The 17,450-nt window shown below is 47.5% G+C and overlaps 1 protein-coding gene across 5 annotated transcripts in view; it reads left to right on the top strand.

The window, feature by feature from the left end:
• The window catches only part of NCKAP5L (NCK associated protein 5 like), a 57,249-nt gene extending 40,023 nt beyond the window's left edge, over positions 1 to 17,226 (top strand). For all 5 annotated transcript variants that reach the window (XM_034412300.3, XM_034412301.2, XM_034412299.3 and 2 more), the window contains exons 6-13: positions 1,877 to 1,990; positions 2,614 to 2,727; positions 6,214 to 8,315; positions 10,869 to 11,031; positions 11,133 to 11,211; positions 12,959 to 13,276; positions 13,997 to 14,136; positions 15,577 to 17,226. In XM_034412300.3, coding sequence (XP_034268191.2) covers positions 1,877 to 1,990; positions 2,614 to 2,727; positions 6,214 to 8,315; positions 10,869 to 11,031; positions 11,133 to 11,211; positions 12,959 to 13,276; positions 13,997 to 14,136; positions 15,577 to 15,813 — 3,267 coding nt within the window. In that variant the 3' untranslated portion in view covers positions 15,814 to 17,226. The remainder of the gene's footprint in view (positions 1 to 1,876; positions 1,991 to 2,613; positions 2,728 to 6,213; positions 8,316 to 10,868; positions 11,032 to 11,132; positions 11,212 to 12,958; positions 13,277 to 13,996; positions 14,137 to 15,576) is intronic.
• Positions 17,227 to 17,450: the final 224 nt, after the last annotated feature.

Below are 17,450 nucleotides of genomic sequence, written 5' to 3'. Positions count from 1 at the left end.
CAGACAGCGCTAGCTCTTTGGCATTGAAACGGAGATGTGCACTGCCCCTTAGAGTTGGGAACGACTAGCAGATATGTGCATGGGGAACCTTTATCTTTATCTAGAGATGAGAACTGAATGAGGACTTCATAATTCACTCAGACTCGAGCAGAGTATAGTTGTCCTTGACTTACAACAGTTCACTTAGAGACCATTCAAAGTTACAATGGTGCTGAAAAAAGTGACTTTATAACCATTTTTCAGACTTACGACTGTTGCAGCATCCCATGGTCACATGATTTGCATTCAGAGGCTTGACACCTCAGTCATATTTATGATGGCTTCAGTGTCCCTGGGTCATGTGCTCACCTTTTGTTTGCAACCTTCTGACAAGCAAAGTCAATGGGGAAGCCAGATTCACTTAATAACCATGTTACTAACTGAACAACTACAATTTAACAAATGTGGCAAGAAAAGTTGTAAAATGGGGCAAAACTCACTTAACAAATTTCTCACATCAACATAAATTTTGGGCTCAGTTGTGGTCATAAGTTGAAGCCAGGGTTGAAATCCAGCAGGTTCTGACAGGTTTTGGAGAACCAGTAGCAGAAATTTTGAGTAGTTTGGAGAAAAGGCAAATAACACTTCTGACTGGTCCCAGAGTGGTGGGGGAATGGAGATTTTGCAATATCCTTCCCCTGCCATGCCCACCAAGCCATACCACACCCACCAAGCCATGCCCACATAACTGGTAGTAAAAAAAATTGGATTTCACCACTGGTTGAAGCCTACCTGTATTTCATGCAGCCTTTCCTCCATTGTTGAGGTACAGAGCCCCTTAGCCCAGTGTCTTCCCTGGAAATCTTACATGCATCTCCCATAGACCTCCAGAACTGGTTTTAAAAGTATGATTAAAAGAGAGAATGGGGGTGAAACTGAGTAAATTTAGTTGGGGTATAAGTGTCCTATAATTCATTTTTAATGATGAAGTCACATCTAGATTTTGTGCTCTTAGTTTTTGGAATGGGAATGTCAGAAGAACTTTTGATTACAAGTCCTGGCACTGGTCTCTATAGTCAGAGATGAAAAAAATGCAGTCTGGGACAATATGGAGCCCACCAGCTTCCTTTGTGGCTCCCCCCAAAAAGGTTGGCCCAACAATATGACCCCTATTTCGTGTTTTGTGTAACAGGGCAGGAGTGGGGCTAGGAGGCAAAAGTACTACCTTTAAGTCTTGTAGATACTTAGAATACGTCTTTCTCAAACTCCCGAAATTCCCTCTAAACGGAGGCCGTGGCTTAGCCCACTTTTGGAATGCAATTCTCATTGTTCTAAACAAAACCAGGTGTAAACCTTGAGCTGATAGCCATTGTGCATCCCTGATATAGATGAAGGACAGGCAGATAGTAGATCTTAGTTGCTTGGTATCAGTCCTGCAAACATTAATTGCATTTGCCTCTTGATTAGCTCATCACCCAAAGCTCTACTTATTAATCTCTTGGAGGGGGGGGGGTTTCACCTGGCATTTTTTGCATGCCAGAAACGTGTGTGTCCTGCTTTGTATTACGTTCCCAGGAGTCAGCAGAGAAGGCTGAACAGTACTATTTCCCTCTTCCTCCTCCTCTACAGTTTTTGTCACGAGTCTCTGTGTCTGTTAAATATGATCACATATGCATGCACATCCTTAACCTGCATTATTTGTGCAAGTCACAGGATTCAGGGTTTTTTGGAAGGGGCTTTGTGTGCCTTGATCAGCAAATGCTGATTTCCTCCTGAATCCACTTTGATCACAAAAGACTAACCTAGAGGATTCCTGTGGGGAGGGGAGGAAACCAGAGAAGAGCATTTGCGGGCCCTCTCTCGACTCTAGCTTACAGGTTAGATTCTCTGTTCTCAGGATCTCCGGGAAGAATGCATAAAGCTGAAAAAACGGGTCTTCGATTTGGAAAGGCAAAACCAGGCTCTCAGCGATCTTTTCCATCGAAAGCTGACTTCTGGATCTCTCTCCCAGGTATGTCCTTTTGTCTTTTATCTCCCTTCTTCTTTATCATGTGCTCGGCTTACATGTACACGCAAGATTTGTTTGCAAGGTGGGTGGGTTTTAGGTGACGGCATACAGAGAGAGTCTTGGAATGATGGAGCTGGAAAGAAGATTGTTTTATCTAGCTCAAATGTTTGGGGAAATGTTTACATTTGCAGCTGGTCTGTTTCCCTATGACTATCATTAAGTGTTGTACCTTATGATTCTTGACGAATGTATCTTTTCTTTTATGTACACCGAGAGCGTATGCACCAAGACAAATTCCTTGTGTGTCCAATCACACTTGGCCAATAAAGAATTCTATTCTAGTCTATATCATATTATCCTACGCTGCATTTATTTAGTATGCCAAGCCAAAATCTGGTTAGTCATAGGTTACTCGAATGAAGTACAGTCATTCGGGGGCATCCCAATGCTAATAAACCTTGGTTGGTTTATCAGTGTGGCTGCTGAGTTCACATGTATTTCCAAGCAGTGGGGAATTGCTGGGAGTACGTTGCATGGATTTGTTTTTGAAGGTGCTGTCGTTCAGAGCGTTTGCTCTCTGCAAGCAGATCTACTGGAGCCATTCATTCTATTAATTGTCTTTTCAGACTCCAGCCCATCCAGCTTCCTTGCTCTCCAGTCCGTCCCCAATCTCCCAACCAGGCACAGTAGAGAACCTCCCAGTTTCGTTTCCCCTGGGACGGTGCCTGCTGCAGAGAGAGGTATGTTCTATAAGACCTCTATTGTCCATTAATTTTTGGATTGCCACCTACAGGTACAGACCTGCTGGTGCTACTGCTTCATCGTTGTGCCACTCGGATAGCTTTCCTGTGCATCATACTTCGTTAATAGTTTAAGACAGGGAGAGAATGTACTTTTTTTGGAATGGGGCCCGGAGCCGTTAATTGATGCAATGCTGCACAAGTGTAGACTTTTGATGCAGTAGACATCATCTTATACTGTGAGCTTCATGGCTCTGACTCAAACCGTAAGATGTGGGGGCAGTGGCAATTTTTTTTTCCCTTTTCCAAGGGGAAAAAAAGAGGAAGATCAGGGTTACCAAAGGATAACTGTTGTGTTGTATGTAGGGAAACTGATACGGGATTATTCCAGTGGTGAAATCTGAACTGGTTTGCTACCGGTTTACTGGCTGTGCGCTGCACGCCAAAAGGAAGCTTGGGAAGGTAAGTAGAACAGCTGGGGGAGGTGGAATCAGCTGTGGCGCACGAGCTTGGGAACCTTTTTAAAAACTTTTTAAAAACTTTAAAAACTTTTTTCCGGAGAACCGGTAGTAAAAAATGCTTAAAAAGTAAAAACAAAAAAAGTTCCAAAGATCAGCTGAGCGACACACGATTGTTGGAACTTTTTAAAAAACTTTTAAAGCATTTTTAACTACCGGTTCAGGCGAACCGGCCTGAACCGATAGCATTTCACCTCTGGATTGTTCCTTCAAAACTGGTTTCAAAAGTTGGGTCAGGCAGATTTGTTTGTTTGATTGATACATGTTTCTAAGGTCACTCGGCTTGATAACTTTGGGCGGCATTTGGAATTTTTAAAAGAAAAGTTATAAAATAACAAGTACAGATAGCAATAGCACTTAGACTTATATACCATTTCACAGTGCTTTTACAGCCCTCTCTAAGCGGTTTACAGAGTCAGCCTATTGCCCGCAACAATTTGGGCCCTCATTTTACCCACCTCAGAAGGATGGAAGGCTGAGTCAACCTTGAGCCTGGTGCGATTTGAACTGCCAAATTGCAGGCAGCCGGCAGGCAGCAGAAGTAGCCTGCAGTACTGCACTCTAACCACTGTGGCTCTTAGAAAGAAAAGATGGTCATCCCCGTAGAAGAAAACATCCACTAACCTCCCAATTCCAAATAGGGAGAAAGCAGAGGCATCTTCCTGGACCCATGGCTCTTGTTTGAAGACAAGCAGCAGCCGTGCTTTGTACACTCCTGGGTTGCATGCCAGTTGTCCCTATTCCTGGACCGGAAGGCTCTACTCACTGTTATTCTTGACCTTGTGATCTCCTGTTTGGACTACTGTAGTGCACCCTACGTGAGGCGGTCCTTAAAGAACTTTCGGAAGCTTCAGCTGGGGCAGAATGTGGCGTGCAAGTAGTCAGTGGTGCCAGTATTTTGGTGCATGTAGAGCTTTGGGAGCTGTATTGACAGCCAGTGCGCTTCTGGGTGCAAGTCAAGGTGCCGGTTTTCACCTTTAAAGCTTTTCATAGCTTGGGACTGAGTTACCTGAGGGGACCGACTCTCCCAGTTATTTCTACCCATCTGATCCACTCGGGCAGGATGGGTGCATGCTTTGGTTCCTTTTCTCCAATAATGTATTCAGAGATTAGGATGGCTCTGACACTGCTGGCCTTTCATAAGGCACTAAAGGCCTGGTTCTTTGCTAGGGACGGGGGCCCCAAATATATGAAAGGGCCCATTGGTTTTGCTGTGTTAGTGAATGTCAGTTTGATAACTTTCCTCGGTGCCGCGTATTTTAAACCTTTGTATTGTGGGTTGAAATCATCCGCCCACCCAAACAGTAGATGGCTGCTTCTGTTCCTGTTGTTTTGAAAATGCCTTCATGGTTTTAATTATAATGCATGTTTCTGAATTGTGAGCTGCCGAAGAAACTGTTTGCCGAGGCTAAAGATTTTGATGGAAATCAAAAATAAAAATCAAGTAAATAAATAAATAAATTGATTTTATTTTTAATTTTGTTTAAACAATGAAGCTCATTTGTTGAGTTCGGTGGCAGCACAAACTGATTAAATAAATTGAACTTGTTTGTAGGTAATGCTATACAGTAGAACCTTTGGTCACAAACGCTTTTGACCACAACCAAATCCGGTTCCAATCAAAAAATTCACAAATTTTTTTTTTCGCGGCCAATTTCCCCTTCCGCACCATTCTTTTTTTGTAAGTGCCAAATTTCCAAAATTAGGTTCGGGTCACAATCAAATCGGTTTGTGACCAAAGTTATGGAACGAATTATGGTTGTGACCAGAGGTTCTACGTATATGGAAGATGCAGGATTGTAATGGGAAGCAAGTGCCTTAAATTCATAAGGTAAAGGTAAAGGTTCTCCTCGCACATATGTGCTAGTTGTTCCCGACTCTAGGGGGCGGTGCTCATCTCTGTTTCAAAGCCGAAGAGACAGTGCTGTCCAAAAACATCTCTGTGGTCATGTGGCTGGCATGACTAAAGGCACACGGAACGCTGTTATCTTCCCATCAAAGGTGGTCCCTATTTTTCTACTTGCTTTTTTTTTTTTATGTGCTTTCGAACTGCTAGGTTGGCAGAAGCTGGGACAAGTAACGGGAGCTCACGCCATCACGCGGCACTAGGGATTCGAACCGCTGAACTGCCGACCTTTCGATTGACAAGCTCAGCGTCTTAGCCATTGAGCCACCGTGTCCCTACACCGCGTCTCTCAAATTCATATTTAAATTAAATATTTAATTTAATTTATAAATAATTATAAATAATTAAAATAATTTATTTAAATTAAATATTTAAATAAAAATTGTGAATCTTTTGGTCGGAACCCGATTTGGCCGTGGTCAGAAGCGTTCGTGACCAGAGGTTCTACTGTATAGCATACCTACAAACAAGTGCAATTTATTTCATCAGTTTGTACTGCCACCCATCTCAACAAGTGAGCTTCATTGTTTAAACAAAATTAAAAATAAACACCGTGTCCCTTAAATTCATAGGACTAGCTAAAATCAACCTCTTCTAGCCCAGCCCTCCACATATTTTCTCTTTGGTAGCATCCATTCTGTGCACACTTTAGCAAACTACAGCGTGGATTGAAGGTAAAATTCACATGGAGAGGAGGAGGCGGAATTCCTGCTTTTCCTGCACATTTTAGCTTCAATTCATTATGTTGCCACTTAAAAATTTATTTATTTATTTATTAGTCGCATTTTTATGCCGCCCAAGTCCTGAGGGACTCTAGGCGGCTAAATAATATTGAGCAGAAGGGGATGGAAAAATTCTTTCTCCGCTACTTCTGGGGAACTTTTGCCCACTGTAGAAGACTACATTAGACTGATGGAAGAGTAGAATAAACCATTTGATCTGGTTGTAAAGGAGTCTGGGGACACCACCAGAAATAACAAATGGGATATTGTGGTCAAGAGGGCAGAAACGGAAATCAAAAGCTGGCCTTGTTCCATTTTGTATGTCTTGGTTGCGTCCCAGGTCATCTCTGAAGAACACTGTCTGGAAATTCCTGGATCTAATCTCCAATCTCTGGAAGCTCTCTCCCCTTTCCTGCGAAAGAAGGCCCAAATCCTGGAAGTGCTTCGTTCCTTGGAAGAGATGGATCCACTGCTCGCCTTTCCTTCCCCTTGGAGAGACCCTGGGCAGCTGAGCTCCCCAGAAGGAGTGACGGCAGAAGCTTGGCCATGTCTGCTGCTGGCTCAGGGTGAAGGGGTGCCTAGGCAGCCTCCACTGAAAAGTGAGGGCAGCTCCTCCTCCTCCTCCGATGAGGCTGGGGAAGCCGATCCTCCAGAGAAAGGACTCCCAGGGCAAGTGTTGCTGAGTGCACTGGCTGAACACAAGCTGGAATTAGGTGAGGTGGAGACGTACCTGCAGCATGTCCTTCGGGAGGCTGGCGACAGTGCCCTGCTCAATGGGGAGCCCAGTGGGCCCTGCTTGATGGGAAACCCCGAAGGACAGGGCAGGAGCTACAAGCACATCCAGGCCTTGAGTTGCCTAGAGGCTTTGGGGCCTCCTTCTGCCTGCAGGGAGCCAGCCTACCTGAGCGTCCTTGCATCCAGCGAAGACAAAGATAAGTCTCGGCCAGGGCTCCCTATCCCCTCCCCCTCCAAGGTGCTCAAGTTGCTGAAAATGCCACCGCCCCCCAGCCCCGCTGCCCTTCGCCTCAGCCCGCAGCTCACCCGCAGCTCCAAAATCCCCTGCCGCAGTAACACGTACGAGGTGTACCACTCCCCGACGCCTAGCCACAAGGGCTCCCCCGACAGCCCTTTTCCTGCTGACTCTGGCATTGGCGGAGGGCATCCCTCCCCCAAGGCTGGCCGACCCCTTGTCCCAGAGTCCCCCACAATCGCTCCCACATTAACAGACCCTTTTGGGTACCACAAACCCCACGAGTACGAGAACATCTTAGAGCTGACCCTCAGCACTGCCATGAGCTCTCGGTCCCCCTCATCCCGTGATACCAAATTGGATGCACCTGAGGCACTCCTGCCTTCCTGCCGCTTGGCTCCTCTTCGGGCGGTGCCACCTGGTGACGTCCCGCTGGAGCCCTTCCCTGCTGGCCATCGGGAAAAGTCGGTCCCAGAGAGCAGGCGCTCGCCTCCTTTGGCCCGCAGGAACCCTGACAACTCCAAGAGAGGCGCCAGCAGCTCTACCAAGCGGACGCTCGAGGTGGCAGCCAGCATGCCCTTCAAAGAGCGGCTGACAGTGCTCGGGAGATTGAAGGGAGCGGAAGGGAAAGAGGGACTGGGCTTTGAGAAGGGGAGGGCCCCCACCCGGTCAGGGGAGCGTGGGGAAAGCCTTCCCGATGCTCACCCCAGGCTGGGCTCTGGGAGCAGCAGCCTCAAGCACCCTGAGCCCTGCCATGGGAATGAATCAACCGCTCGTTGCTACTCTTCCCACTCTGTGGGTTCCCGTAGCAACGATGCTGAGCACCAGGGCTCCAAGAATCGTTCCCTAGGAACGCCAGTGAACAGAAATCCCTCCAAACCTCTGCCGCCCGGGAAGAATGCCAAGAGTCCCCACGGGAGCCCAACCAAGTTACCGTCCAAGTCCCCAACCAAACCCCCTGCTCCAGAACCCAAGCCATGCCCACCCACAGCCAAGGCATCCAGCAGTTTTGGGCGCAAAAACCCTCCTGGCCCAGACCAGGCTAAGGGCAAAGCTGGGCCTCCCGCCAGTATTGAAGAAAAGGTGATGAAAGGCATTGAAGAGAATGTCCTGCGAAGGCACAAAGGTGGGTCGGCCTCAGGGGAGACCAAGCAGAAGAATTCAAGTGGTCTCGCCAGTTGGTTTGGCCTGCGTAAGAGCAAGCTGCCTGCCCTCAGCCGGAGGCCGGAGACTCCCAAAGCCAAGGACAGCAAAGCCGGCTCACGCAAGCTGGAGTCCGAAAGCTTGAACATTTCCAAGCTTATGGAGAAGGCGGAGGATCTGCGCAAAGCCCTGGAGGAGGAGAAGGCCTACATCAACGGGCTGGCCCTGGATAAGACTCGGTCCCACACCTGTGACACCGGACACAGCCAGCTCACCCTTATGTACCAGGAGGTGACTGCAGAGAACTTCATGCAGCAGCTGCTCAATAGGTAAGTCAGAGCAGAGAGAGCGGATCAGAGGGGTATCTGCCTGGAAGGGCTTAAAGGCACATTGTTGAAGGCTGATCTCACCCCAAGAGATGCCGTACTTAAGATAGGATCAGCGCTTTGTTTCACACTAACTCTGGGTTCCAAATTTGCATAAAGCTGAAAATTTCTGGTTGGGATCAAGAGTGGAGCCAGTTAGGTGGTAAGAGGGTAACGAATAGCTGTACAGATTGAGTGAAACTCTTTTTAGAAGGGACAAACACCCACCCACCCCATTTTTTAACCTTTTAAGACTTCACCAGATGCTGCCCATTTGTTTCCAAGCTTTTTTTCACATTCCTAAAGAACTAAAATGTCCCCCCTCCTCCTTTGTTTTTAAATAAAATTTATCACCCTCAAGATTGCTAACGGTCCCATATTCTGGATATCTTTGACAAGCTATGGTATAACCAGAGTTAAAATCAAGGAGCCTGAAAATGAGGGTTATGATTTTTGGCTCTGATGGATTGAGAGATGGATTTAAGAAGTGACATCTTGAGCTTTGCAAGCCATGTATTGAAAGGAGGCAAGTCCTCTAGATCAGGGGTGTCAAACTCCAGGCCTGCATCTGGCCACAGGGCCACCCTGGAAACAGCGAAGGACTGGCCCGCGTGCCTCTGCCAGCAAAAATGGAACTCAGGAGGACTGCGCGCGCTCTCCCAGGCTCCGTTTTCGGCCACGATGGCCTGCTGCAACCCTCTGCCAGCCAAAACGGAGCTCTGTTTTGGCTACAAGAGGTTGTGGACGAAAACGGGGCTCCGGGTGTGTGTGTGTACCCCCCTGGGATCTGTTTTCACTGACAGACGGCTAGCAAAACAAAAAGCAAAACAAAACAAAACAAAAGGAGAAATGTTTTCCCTTTTGCATTTGAGCATCCAAGAAGGGACAGGAAAGGAGAAAAAGAAAGAGAGAAGGAAAGATGAGAAGAGAACAAGTAAGGAAAAAGGAGGAAAGAGGAAGGAAGAAGAAGGAGGAAGGAAGGAAGGAAGGCAGACTATAATGAGAGGGAGGGAGGATCTGAGGGAAGTCCTGCCTTAGCACTTGGCCAGCAGCAGCCCTGCTGCCCTTTCGCCATCCCCTTGTTTCCTCCTCCTGACCTCTCCTGGTTGTCTCCCATCCTATTAATGAGGATGCTTTGGTTACAAAGCTGGGTCTCCTTGCGTGGAGAGGGAGCGGGCCGCCCACACACTTTGCTCTCCTGCACACACCATGAGGAACCTGGCCAAGGAGAGCGAACACAGCAGCAGCAGCAGCCTCGAGGAGGAGGTAAGCACACCCTCGGGGAAGCGGGGCTGGACTGGGCTGGGCTGGGCTGTGGAGTCCCAGTGCCCTGGGAGCTCGAGGGCGGGGCTGGGCGCTTGCCCTCCGCTGCCTAGGGCTCTGCGCAGCCTGTGCCACCATCCGGGGGTCCTCTGCGTGGCCTAAGAGGGACAGTGAGGCTGCTCTGCAGGGCAAGAGTTTGGCGCTCTCCCTAGTCTCGCCTTCCTCCACTGGAGACAATGGACCCCTCCCAGTCCCTGACATGAGTGACATCGAGCTTGCCACGCCCCCTGGCCACGTCCCCCCTCGAGGTCAAATACAATCCCAATGAATCAAGTTTGACACCCCTGTTTTAGATGTTTTGGCAGTTTTACTTCTCACCAATCCAAGCAAGCAAGGCCAGTGGGCAGGGCTTGTGGAAATTGTAGTTGAAGACAATGTGAAGGACATCCATTCTCCTACTCTTGGGATAGTATTTAGAGAGGGTCCCAGGTCTCTTTCCTGCGAGGAGACCCTACAGATCTTGCAAAACGGGGATAATAATAATAATAATAATAATAATAATTATTATTATTATTATTATTATTATTTTATTTCTATACCGCCCTTCTCCCGAAGGACTCAGGGCGGTGTACAGCCAATTTAAAAACACAAGACACAACAATAATTAAAAATTAAAATAATTAAATAGATTTGGCTGATTTAAAACCCCAAAAATTTAAAATACCCCAATTTAAAATTATTAAGTTGATAGCCCGGCCTGGTGGAACAACAGGGTCTTCAATGCGCAACGAAACACCCGGAGGTCGGAGATCTTGCGTATTTCCAGGGGCAGTTCATTCCACAGGGCTGGGGCTCCCACAGAGAAGGCCCTCCCCCTGGGTGTCGCCAGCCGACATAACTTGGCTGATGGCACCCTGAGGAGACCCTCTCTGTGGGAGCGGACTGGTCGGTGGGAGGCTATTGGTGGCAGAAGACGGTCTCGAAGGTACCCGGGTCCTATGCCATGGAGCGCTTTAAAGGTGGTAACCAACACCTTGAATCGCACCCGGAAGACCACTGGGAGCCAGTGCAGCTCGCGCAGGAGGGGTGTCACGCGGGCACAACGAGTTGCGCCCATAACCACCCGCGCGGCCGCATTCTGGACCAGTTGGAGCCTCCGAGTGCTCTTCAAGGGGAGCCCCATGTAGAGAGCATTACAATGAAGGATTGAAAGAAAGAGAAGCTTCAGGGTACTGACCTCCACTACACTTGCAGGGTGGATGGGAAAGAGGCACCGTGTGAGACTCATCTGGAGCAGAGGAATGAGCTACAGGGCCTACAAAGAGGCCTGCGTGATGCCAAAGATCCCCGCCTTATCCGGCCGCCACGCAACGGCATTGTTGGGCACCTCCATGCCTGTCCGGAGGCTCCAGACAAGGTGAGGTTTCAGGGGTGGGTGGGAGGGAAGCATCCCGAAGCCCCTCATCCATGCCTCGACTGCCAGAGGACTCATTCTTGTCTCCTTTGTCTCCCCTGTAGCTTCACGAAGCTGCCTTGCGGGAAGAGCTGCCATCCGATGACAGCTTGGCTGAACTGGTGACCTCCCAGCACTTTGCCGGTGAGCTCCAAGGAAAGCGGAAGGGATCGGCTGGCGGTTGGCAAAGGAGCTGTTATTTTAACTTAGCAGCTAGCATAGGATGGTCTTTGGGGACCAGTACTGTTGAAATGCAGTAAAAAAAAAAAATCAAGTTTATTTCTTCCACAAGGAGAATGAAGTCCTGTCAAGGATATTCCCAGGATTCCACACAAGCTTCCATGAATTGTACTCCCAAGTTTACACAGGAAATTACTACCACAGAGAATTGCTTCCTAGAAAGGAAATGCATATCCTATCTGTAGTGGGGTCTGGTGGCTTCGTTCCAATTATGAGATGATAAAAATGGGGGTGAGAATTTTTATCCTATGTAATGCAGTTCTCTGCCACTTCATATCCTTTGACCTGAATTACAGTTCCCATAATTCTCCCATCAGTGTGATTGATACCAATGATATCAAGAGAATCCTGGGAGTCAAAAGTTTAGAACATCTAGATGTTGACAGAACGTTAGACATTGAATTTAAAAAGCACAACAATTAGGTAATGCTTGCCGACATGTCATTCTTCACAGAGCATAGATGTGGAAGAAAATCAGGTATTTGTGTAAAGATGGTTGGAAATCCCGTTTCCTGGATTTTCTTCCTAATTGTGGAAAGAGGACAGAAGAAAGTGGGTGGAGACATATGCACTGTTGAACATTAGAAAAGGCAGTGAGGACGGAATAACTAACATGTTGTGTTGGAGAATCAGCAACATTTGTCCACAATTACAGCAGTTGCAAACTCACCTACATGGTGGGCTGCTCAAATATTTTTTAAAAAATCAAAAACTTCCCATATCTCAAAGGTGGGAGCCCATTCATTATTTAGAATTTTTTTTTAACTTCTTAATTTTTAAAACAATGTTTAATTTTTTTTTATTGTGGAAAATCACATGGCGAATGTCTTAAAAGGTGGCTGACCATTGAATTACATCTCTGTCTTCTGCTTTGCTTCACTTCTAAGGCAGGGGTCCCCAACCCCTGGGCCACACAAGCGGTTGGCCCTCGTGCGAATCCATCTCCTTCTGATTTCCCCTCCCCCCCCCCCGGCTTCCCCCATTGCTGGTCTGCAGAACTGGAAAGGTTGGGACTGTTGCTCTAAGGCAGGGGTCCCCAACCCCTGGGCCACACAAGCGGTTGGCCCTCGTGCGAATCCATCTCCTTCTGATTTCCCCTCCCCCCCCCCGGCTTCCCCCATTGCTGGTCTGCAGAACTGGAAAGGTTGGGACTGTTGCTCTAAGGCAGGGGTCCCCAACCCCTGGGCCACACAAGCGGTTGGCCCTCGTGCGAATCCATCTCCTTCTGATTTCCCCTCCCCCCCCCCCCGGCTTCCCCCATTGCTGGTCCGCAGAACTGGAAAGGTTGGGACTGTTGCTCTAAGGCAGGGGTCAGCAACCCACGGCTCTGGAGCCACATGTGGCTCTTTCATCCCTCTACTGCCTGTTGCCAGTTGGCTCCACAATTGATAGGGCTTTCGGTTAGGACAGGTAGAGGAAAAAGGATGCCGCACTAGGAGGAGACTCTATGGTGGGAGAACCGGACTTCCAGTCGGCTCCAGAATTGAATGGGGGGCTTCCAGTTAGGATCTTTGTGGCTGTTTGAGTGTTTAAGGTTGCCGACCCCTGCTCTTAGGGGACCAACAAATGTTTCACTTGAACAACATAAATTTTGGGCTCAATTGTGGTCATAACTCAAGGACTACCTGTAGTTTCTGGTTTATGTCCACAGTGTGTAGCTCCTTGACACGGACTCTGGACAGCGGCATTGGCACATTCCCCCCTCCTGACTACTGCAGTGGGATGCCCTGCAAGAGTGTCCCGAAACTGAGACCTCGGTTGGATCCTCCACCAGCAGGACCTCTCCCACCTAGAGGTCCCCCACCTGTCACCAGAGTGCCCCGCAAAGCCCGAACGCTGGAAAGGGAAGTGCCAAGCGCAGAGGACCTGATGGGGCCTAGCAAGCACCAAAGCATGCCAGCTTTCCATGGCATCTTAACCAGTGCAGAGCCAGCCCTCAGCCACCATGATCGCAGAGGCTGCCTGCAAGGTTCGTACCATTTGAAAGAGATCTAACCAAAGAACCTATGTATTGTTCTCTTTTTCTGAAACCGTATATATGTACACATGTATTCCACAAGCAGACGTTTTGCTAATGTGCCTTTACCAGTGGCGCTCAACCGATTTCATTTATATTGTTCTTCAATACTTAAAGGGATCGTTTGGCTTAAATTCTTCGCCGAGTAGTTTTAGGGTTAGGGTTAGAAGGACTATAAGCTGGTCAAAGGGACGCAGTTTACAATTCTGATTTAGAGGGATCCATAGTTTTTCTTCTGTGAGACAATTTTCCATGCATGGAACTTAGAAGGCCAGACAGTCCTATGCAATGAAAAGAATCGGCCAGATGTTGATTTGTGTATTTCTAAGATACTGAAGTGGTATGAAAAACCAGAAGAAAGACTCTTAAGTCGTTCTGTCCTTAACTGATAGAAAAATCAGGATGTTCTCTTACTTTCTGAATATTTGTCACTAATTTGTGCAGGTCATTTCAGCAGAAATGTACAATGTCATTTGGAATCCTATTCCTGATGCGGATCAAATATCATAAAATGTAAACCTAATGTTTTAAAATATAGTTCGTTCAGCATTTAAAAGATGCAAAACGTTCACCCCTTATCCAGACTCACATTGTTTCTGTTGTGTTGTCCCAAAGCAGATGCGACGTTGGTCCCAGCTCACTGGTAATGACTTCCTGATCTTTCTTACACAGATCTCTGCAGCGAAGCCAGCAATCCCCGGCGTATTCAACATGGCAAGAACTGGACTTTCCCTAATGCCAAAGCATCGGCGGGCATGGATCCCTTTCTCTGTTCTCCTAACAGGCTGGAAGAGCTCCATGGTTCTGCAATGGTAGGGGTCAGGGATGAGTTTGGGGGTGGGGGGGAGAAAGAAGACAGCAGGCAGACAGATGCCACACTGCAAAAAAGACCAGAGAGATTTCAGACAGCATTTGGTTTACCAAGGGCTTGTGAAGCTAAGAATCATTGTAGAAGCTTGTGATGTTATCCACAAGGGTGTATGAAGATGGTAACCAGCACTGACAGATTTGTTGTTAAGCATCTCATAGAAAGCTTTGTTTTCCTGAGTGGTTCTAGTCATTCTAAGACATCTTTACAAAATCACGCAGTGGGTGATGCTATAGGGAACAGTTATCAATGGCATCTCCTTCCTCTTTGCCTCAAAGCTATGGCTCCACTTTCAGCTTTTAGTGTAGAAGAAGGAGCAAGTTCACCATGAGACATGCAAACAGGATACAAAATCCATAACTGAATGTTAAGTATGTTACCAACCACGGGTTATATATAAAAATGTGGGATAACAATCTAATCGTAATACAGTACATAAACAATTAGACTGTTTCGGCTGCTGTGTTAGTTTCTAGGTTTTCCAGGAACTGAAGAGATGGAGGGCCATCTCCTCAATTAACTACGGTAATTGGAATCAGATTTCCCGTGGCTAAAAACTGCAATCATCATGTGCAACATCATGTGATCCTGCTGCTAGTTCCTGGTTACCATCGTTAAGTGAATCACTTAACTGTTGTTAAACAAGGACCTCACGTGATCACCACTTTTGACTTCCTGCTGGCCTTCCCATTGACTTTGCTTGTGGGAAGCCAATGGGGGAAGGTCGCAAATTGTGATCATGGGATTGTGGGACACCGCAGTAGTTGGAAACCTGGGCCGGTTGCTGAGCCACCTAGATCACCATTGTGTGACTCGGAGCACTGAGCCGGCCAAAGCTTTTTTTTTTTTTTTTTTAATTTGATTTATATGCCGCCCTTCTCCGGAGACTCAGGGCGGCTTACAGTGCGTTAAGCAATAGCCTTCATACTTTTGTATATTTATACAAAGTCAGCTTATTGCCCCCACAACTGGGTCCTCATTTCACCTACCTTAGAAAGGATGGAAGGCTGAGTCAACCTTGAGCCTTGGAGAGATTCGAACCAGCAGAAATTGCAGGCAGCTGTGTTAATAACAGGGTGCGTAAACCACTGTACTATCAAGGCTCTTTGAAGACTGGTCGCAAGTACCACTCGTTCACCAACTGTCCCAAGCCCAAAGGATTGCTGAAAGATTGTTAAATGACCTATGAATGAAAAAAAAGAGTTAATTTCCCCCCCTTGTGTTGAAAATACAAAATGCAGTTGTGGAGCTCGTCCCTGCCCTCTAGCCACACCTCACGTGGCTCTCAGTAGCTGTAAGATAGAAATAGGGCAAAACCAAAACCAGGATGGTCAGCCTCCCCGGCTTTCTTCTATTGAGCAGTTCTATCTTTCTGCTTCTGCAGGGCTCGGCTTGCAATGTAGTCGAGAGAAGACGGGCGTCCTCAGAAGGACCTCAGGCCTCCCCGGCTTTCAGCACCAGCAGCAGCCGAACCCCCAGTGCTTCTGATATGGGTGAAGAGGGCAGCACAGAAGCCTGTTCCAGGGATATGGGTCCAGAGGGCCAGCCGGGCCTGGAGAACTCGGAGTCCCTCAGTGACTCTCTCTATGACAGCTTATCCTCCTGTGGCAGTCAGGGCTGAGAGCATCTTGAGGAAGAACGAGGGCATTGACTTCCTGGGTTGACACACTGCCACATGCTCCTGCCCTGGTGCTTTGAGGGCCCAGCTCTTGCCCGTAGAATCCCGCTTGATTCTTCTAAACCAAATCATGGCCTGCACCAGAACATAACGTGTCTTCCACACCAGCTCCCTGCCCATTCTTAAAAGCAGGGAAATGGGACTTTTTCAGCAGGGCACCACCTGACTTGCCTATTAAAAAGAGACAGAAAGGGAAGAAAAGGTGGGCAGGAGGGGCATGATGGAAAGTGGTTGTGGGCATCTTCATCCGGTTGAATGGCATCGGTCAACTTTGGGGGGGGGGTGTTTTTGCACATTTTAAGTAGTATCCCCTTTGGTGACAAGCACTGCGGGTGGGAGGGAGTCCAATTGGTCTTGTTGATCCATTATTCAACTGGGTGGACTCGCTGTGGAGGAAAATGGAACCGAGGATTGTCGTGGGTTCCAGGGTACACTTAAGCAGAGGGTTATCTCCCTTGAAGGGTAAGTGATTCCAATTCACAGATTGCACCAGCAAAACACTCTCTTGCTCTGACCTCCCTTTTGCAGGCTGGAAGGGGTGGTGCTAATTACGATGCCCTTGCCAGGGGAAGATTTTTCCCATCCTTGTATCTATCCAAACTGCCCTTTTTACCTCAGCGGCAGTGCAGTGCTTGCCTTAGCAAATTACCGAAGCCCTTCCTTCCACCTCTTTGACCCTTAAAAAGCATGTGAGATTTTTGCCAAAACCAGGACTCCCATCCATCGGGAAAGAGGAGTGAAGTGGGCCTTCCATCCATTTCTTTCATTCAAGCATGTGGCTGCCTGAGGGCGGGGGAGGGGGGGGTACCAAACTGATGTCTAGGGGGTGTGGATGCTTTGACGAGAAGAAACCCCTCTTGACAAGCATCTTAATGTGAGTAGATTCACTTTTCTCTCATTGTATTTCATCAAATGGTCCCTCCTTTCCTTCCTTGCTCCCAAATCCAGTTGAAGGAACAAGAACCTCAGAGCTACTGTATGTCTGGGTTAGATAGCTTGGGCCTTCACTCCTTGCTCCCCTTTCTATGTAACTTTTTTTTTTTTAAATTAAGAAACATTAAGTTATTAATGTTGCTGATCTGGTTTCCATGCAGCCCAGCTGCTTTTCTCCCTCATCCTTGTTTCTATGGGAGCTGTCTACGGGTTCCCTAGATGGTGCTATTTTGCTGTGTACAGGCCCCCTTTCCTGATGAGTCTTTCTTTTCGTTGTCTTTTTTTTTTTTTTTAACTTCGATATATTTTAAAATATTAAGATGTCTTTTGCTCCTTTTTTATTTATATAAGTTATTGTGAAATGAGGCTGTCTGTTGTCTTGAATCTCCTCTAAAAAAATAAAGGGGGTTAAAAAAAAAAAAAGGAATGTGTGGCTGAATAAATACTTGGTGTTTGCAGAGGTTTCCCATGTTTTATGATAAGACCTGAGCAGATCTGAAGAGCAAAATGTGATTTGGCAAGCGTGGGTGGTGCACGCATAGCACCTCTTTGAGAACATGTGAAGCCAAATGCATCTTTTCCTAGGATTACATGCCAGTTGTGTGGGACAGCAGTGCAAGCCCAGAAAAATGGATTGCGTTAAAAGT

Source organism: Pantherophis guttatus, chromosome 2 (genome assembly GCF_059756535.1).
Source record: "Pantherophis guttatus breed Tessera chromosome 2, ASM5975653v1, whole genome shotgun sequence".
Classification (NCBI taxonomy): domain Eukaryota; kingdom Metazoa; phylum Chordata; class Lepidosauria; order Squamata; family Colubridae; genus Pantherophis; species Pantherophis guttatus.
The sequence above is the reverse complement of the archived record's forward strand: the minus strand, read 5'-3'. Positions and strand labels throughout refer to the sequence as shown.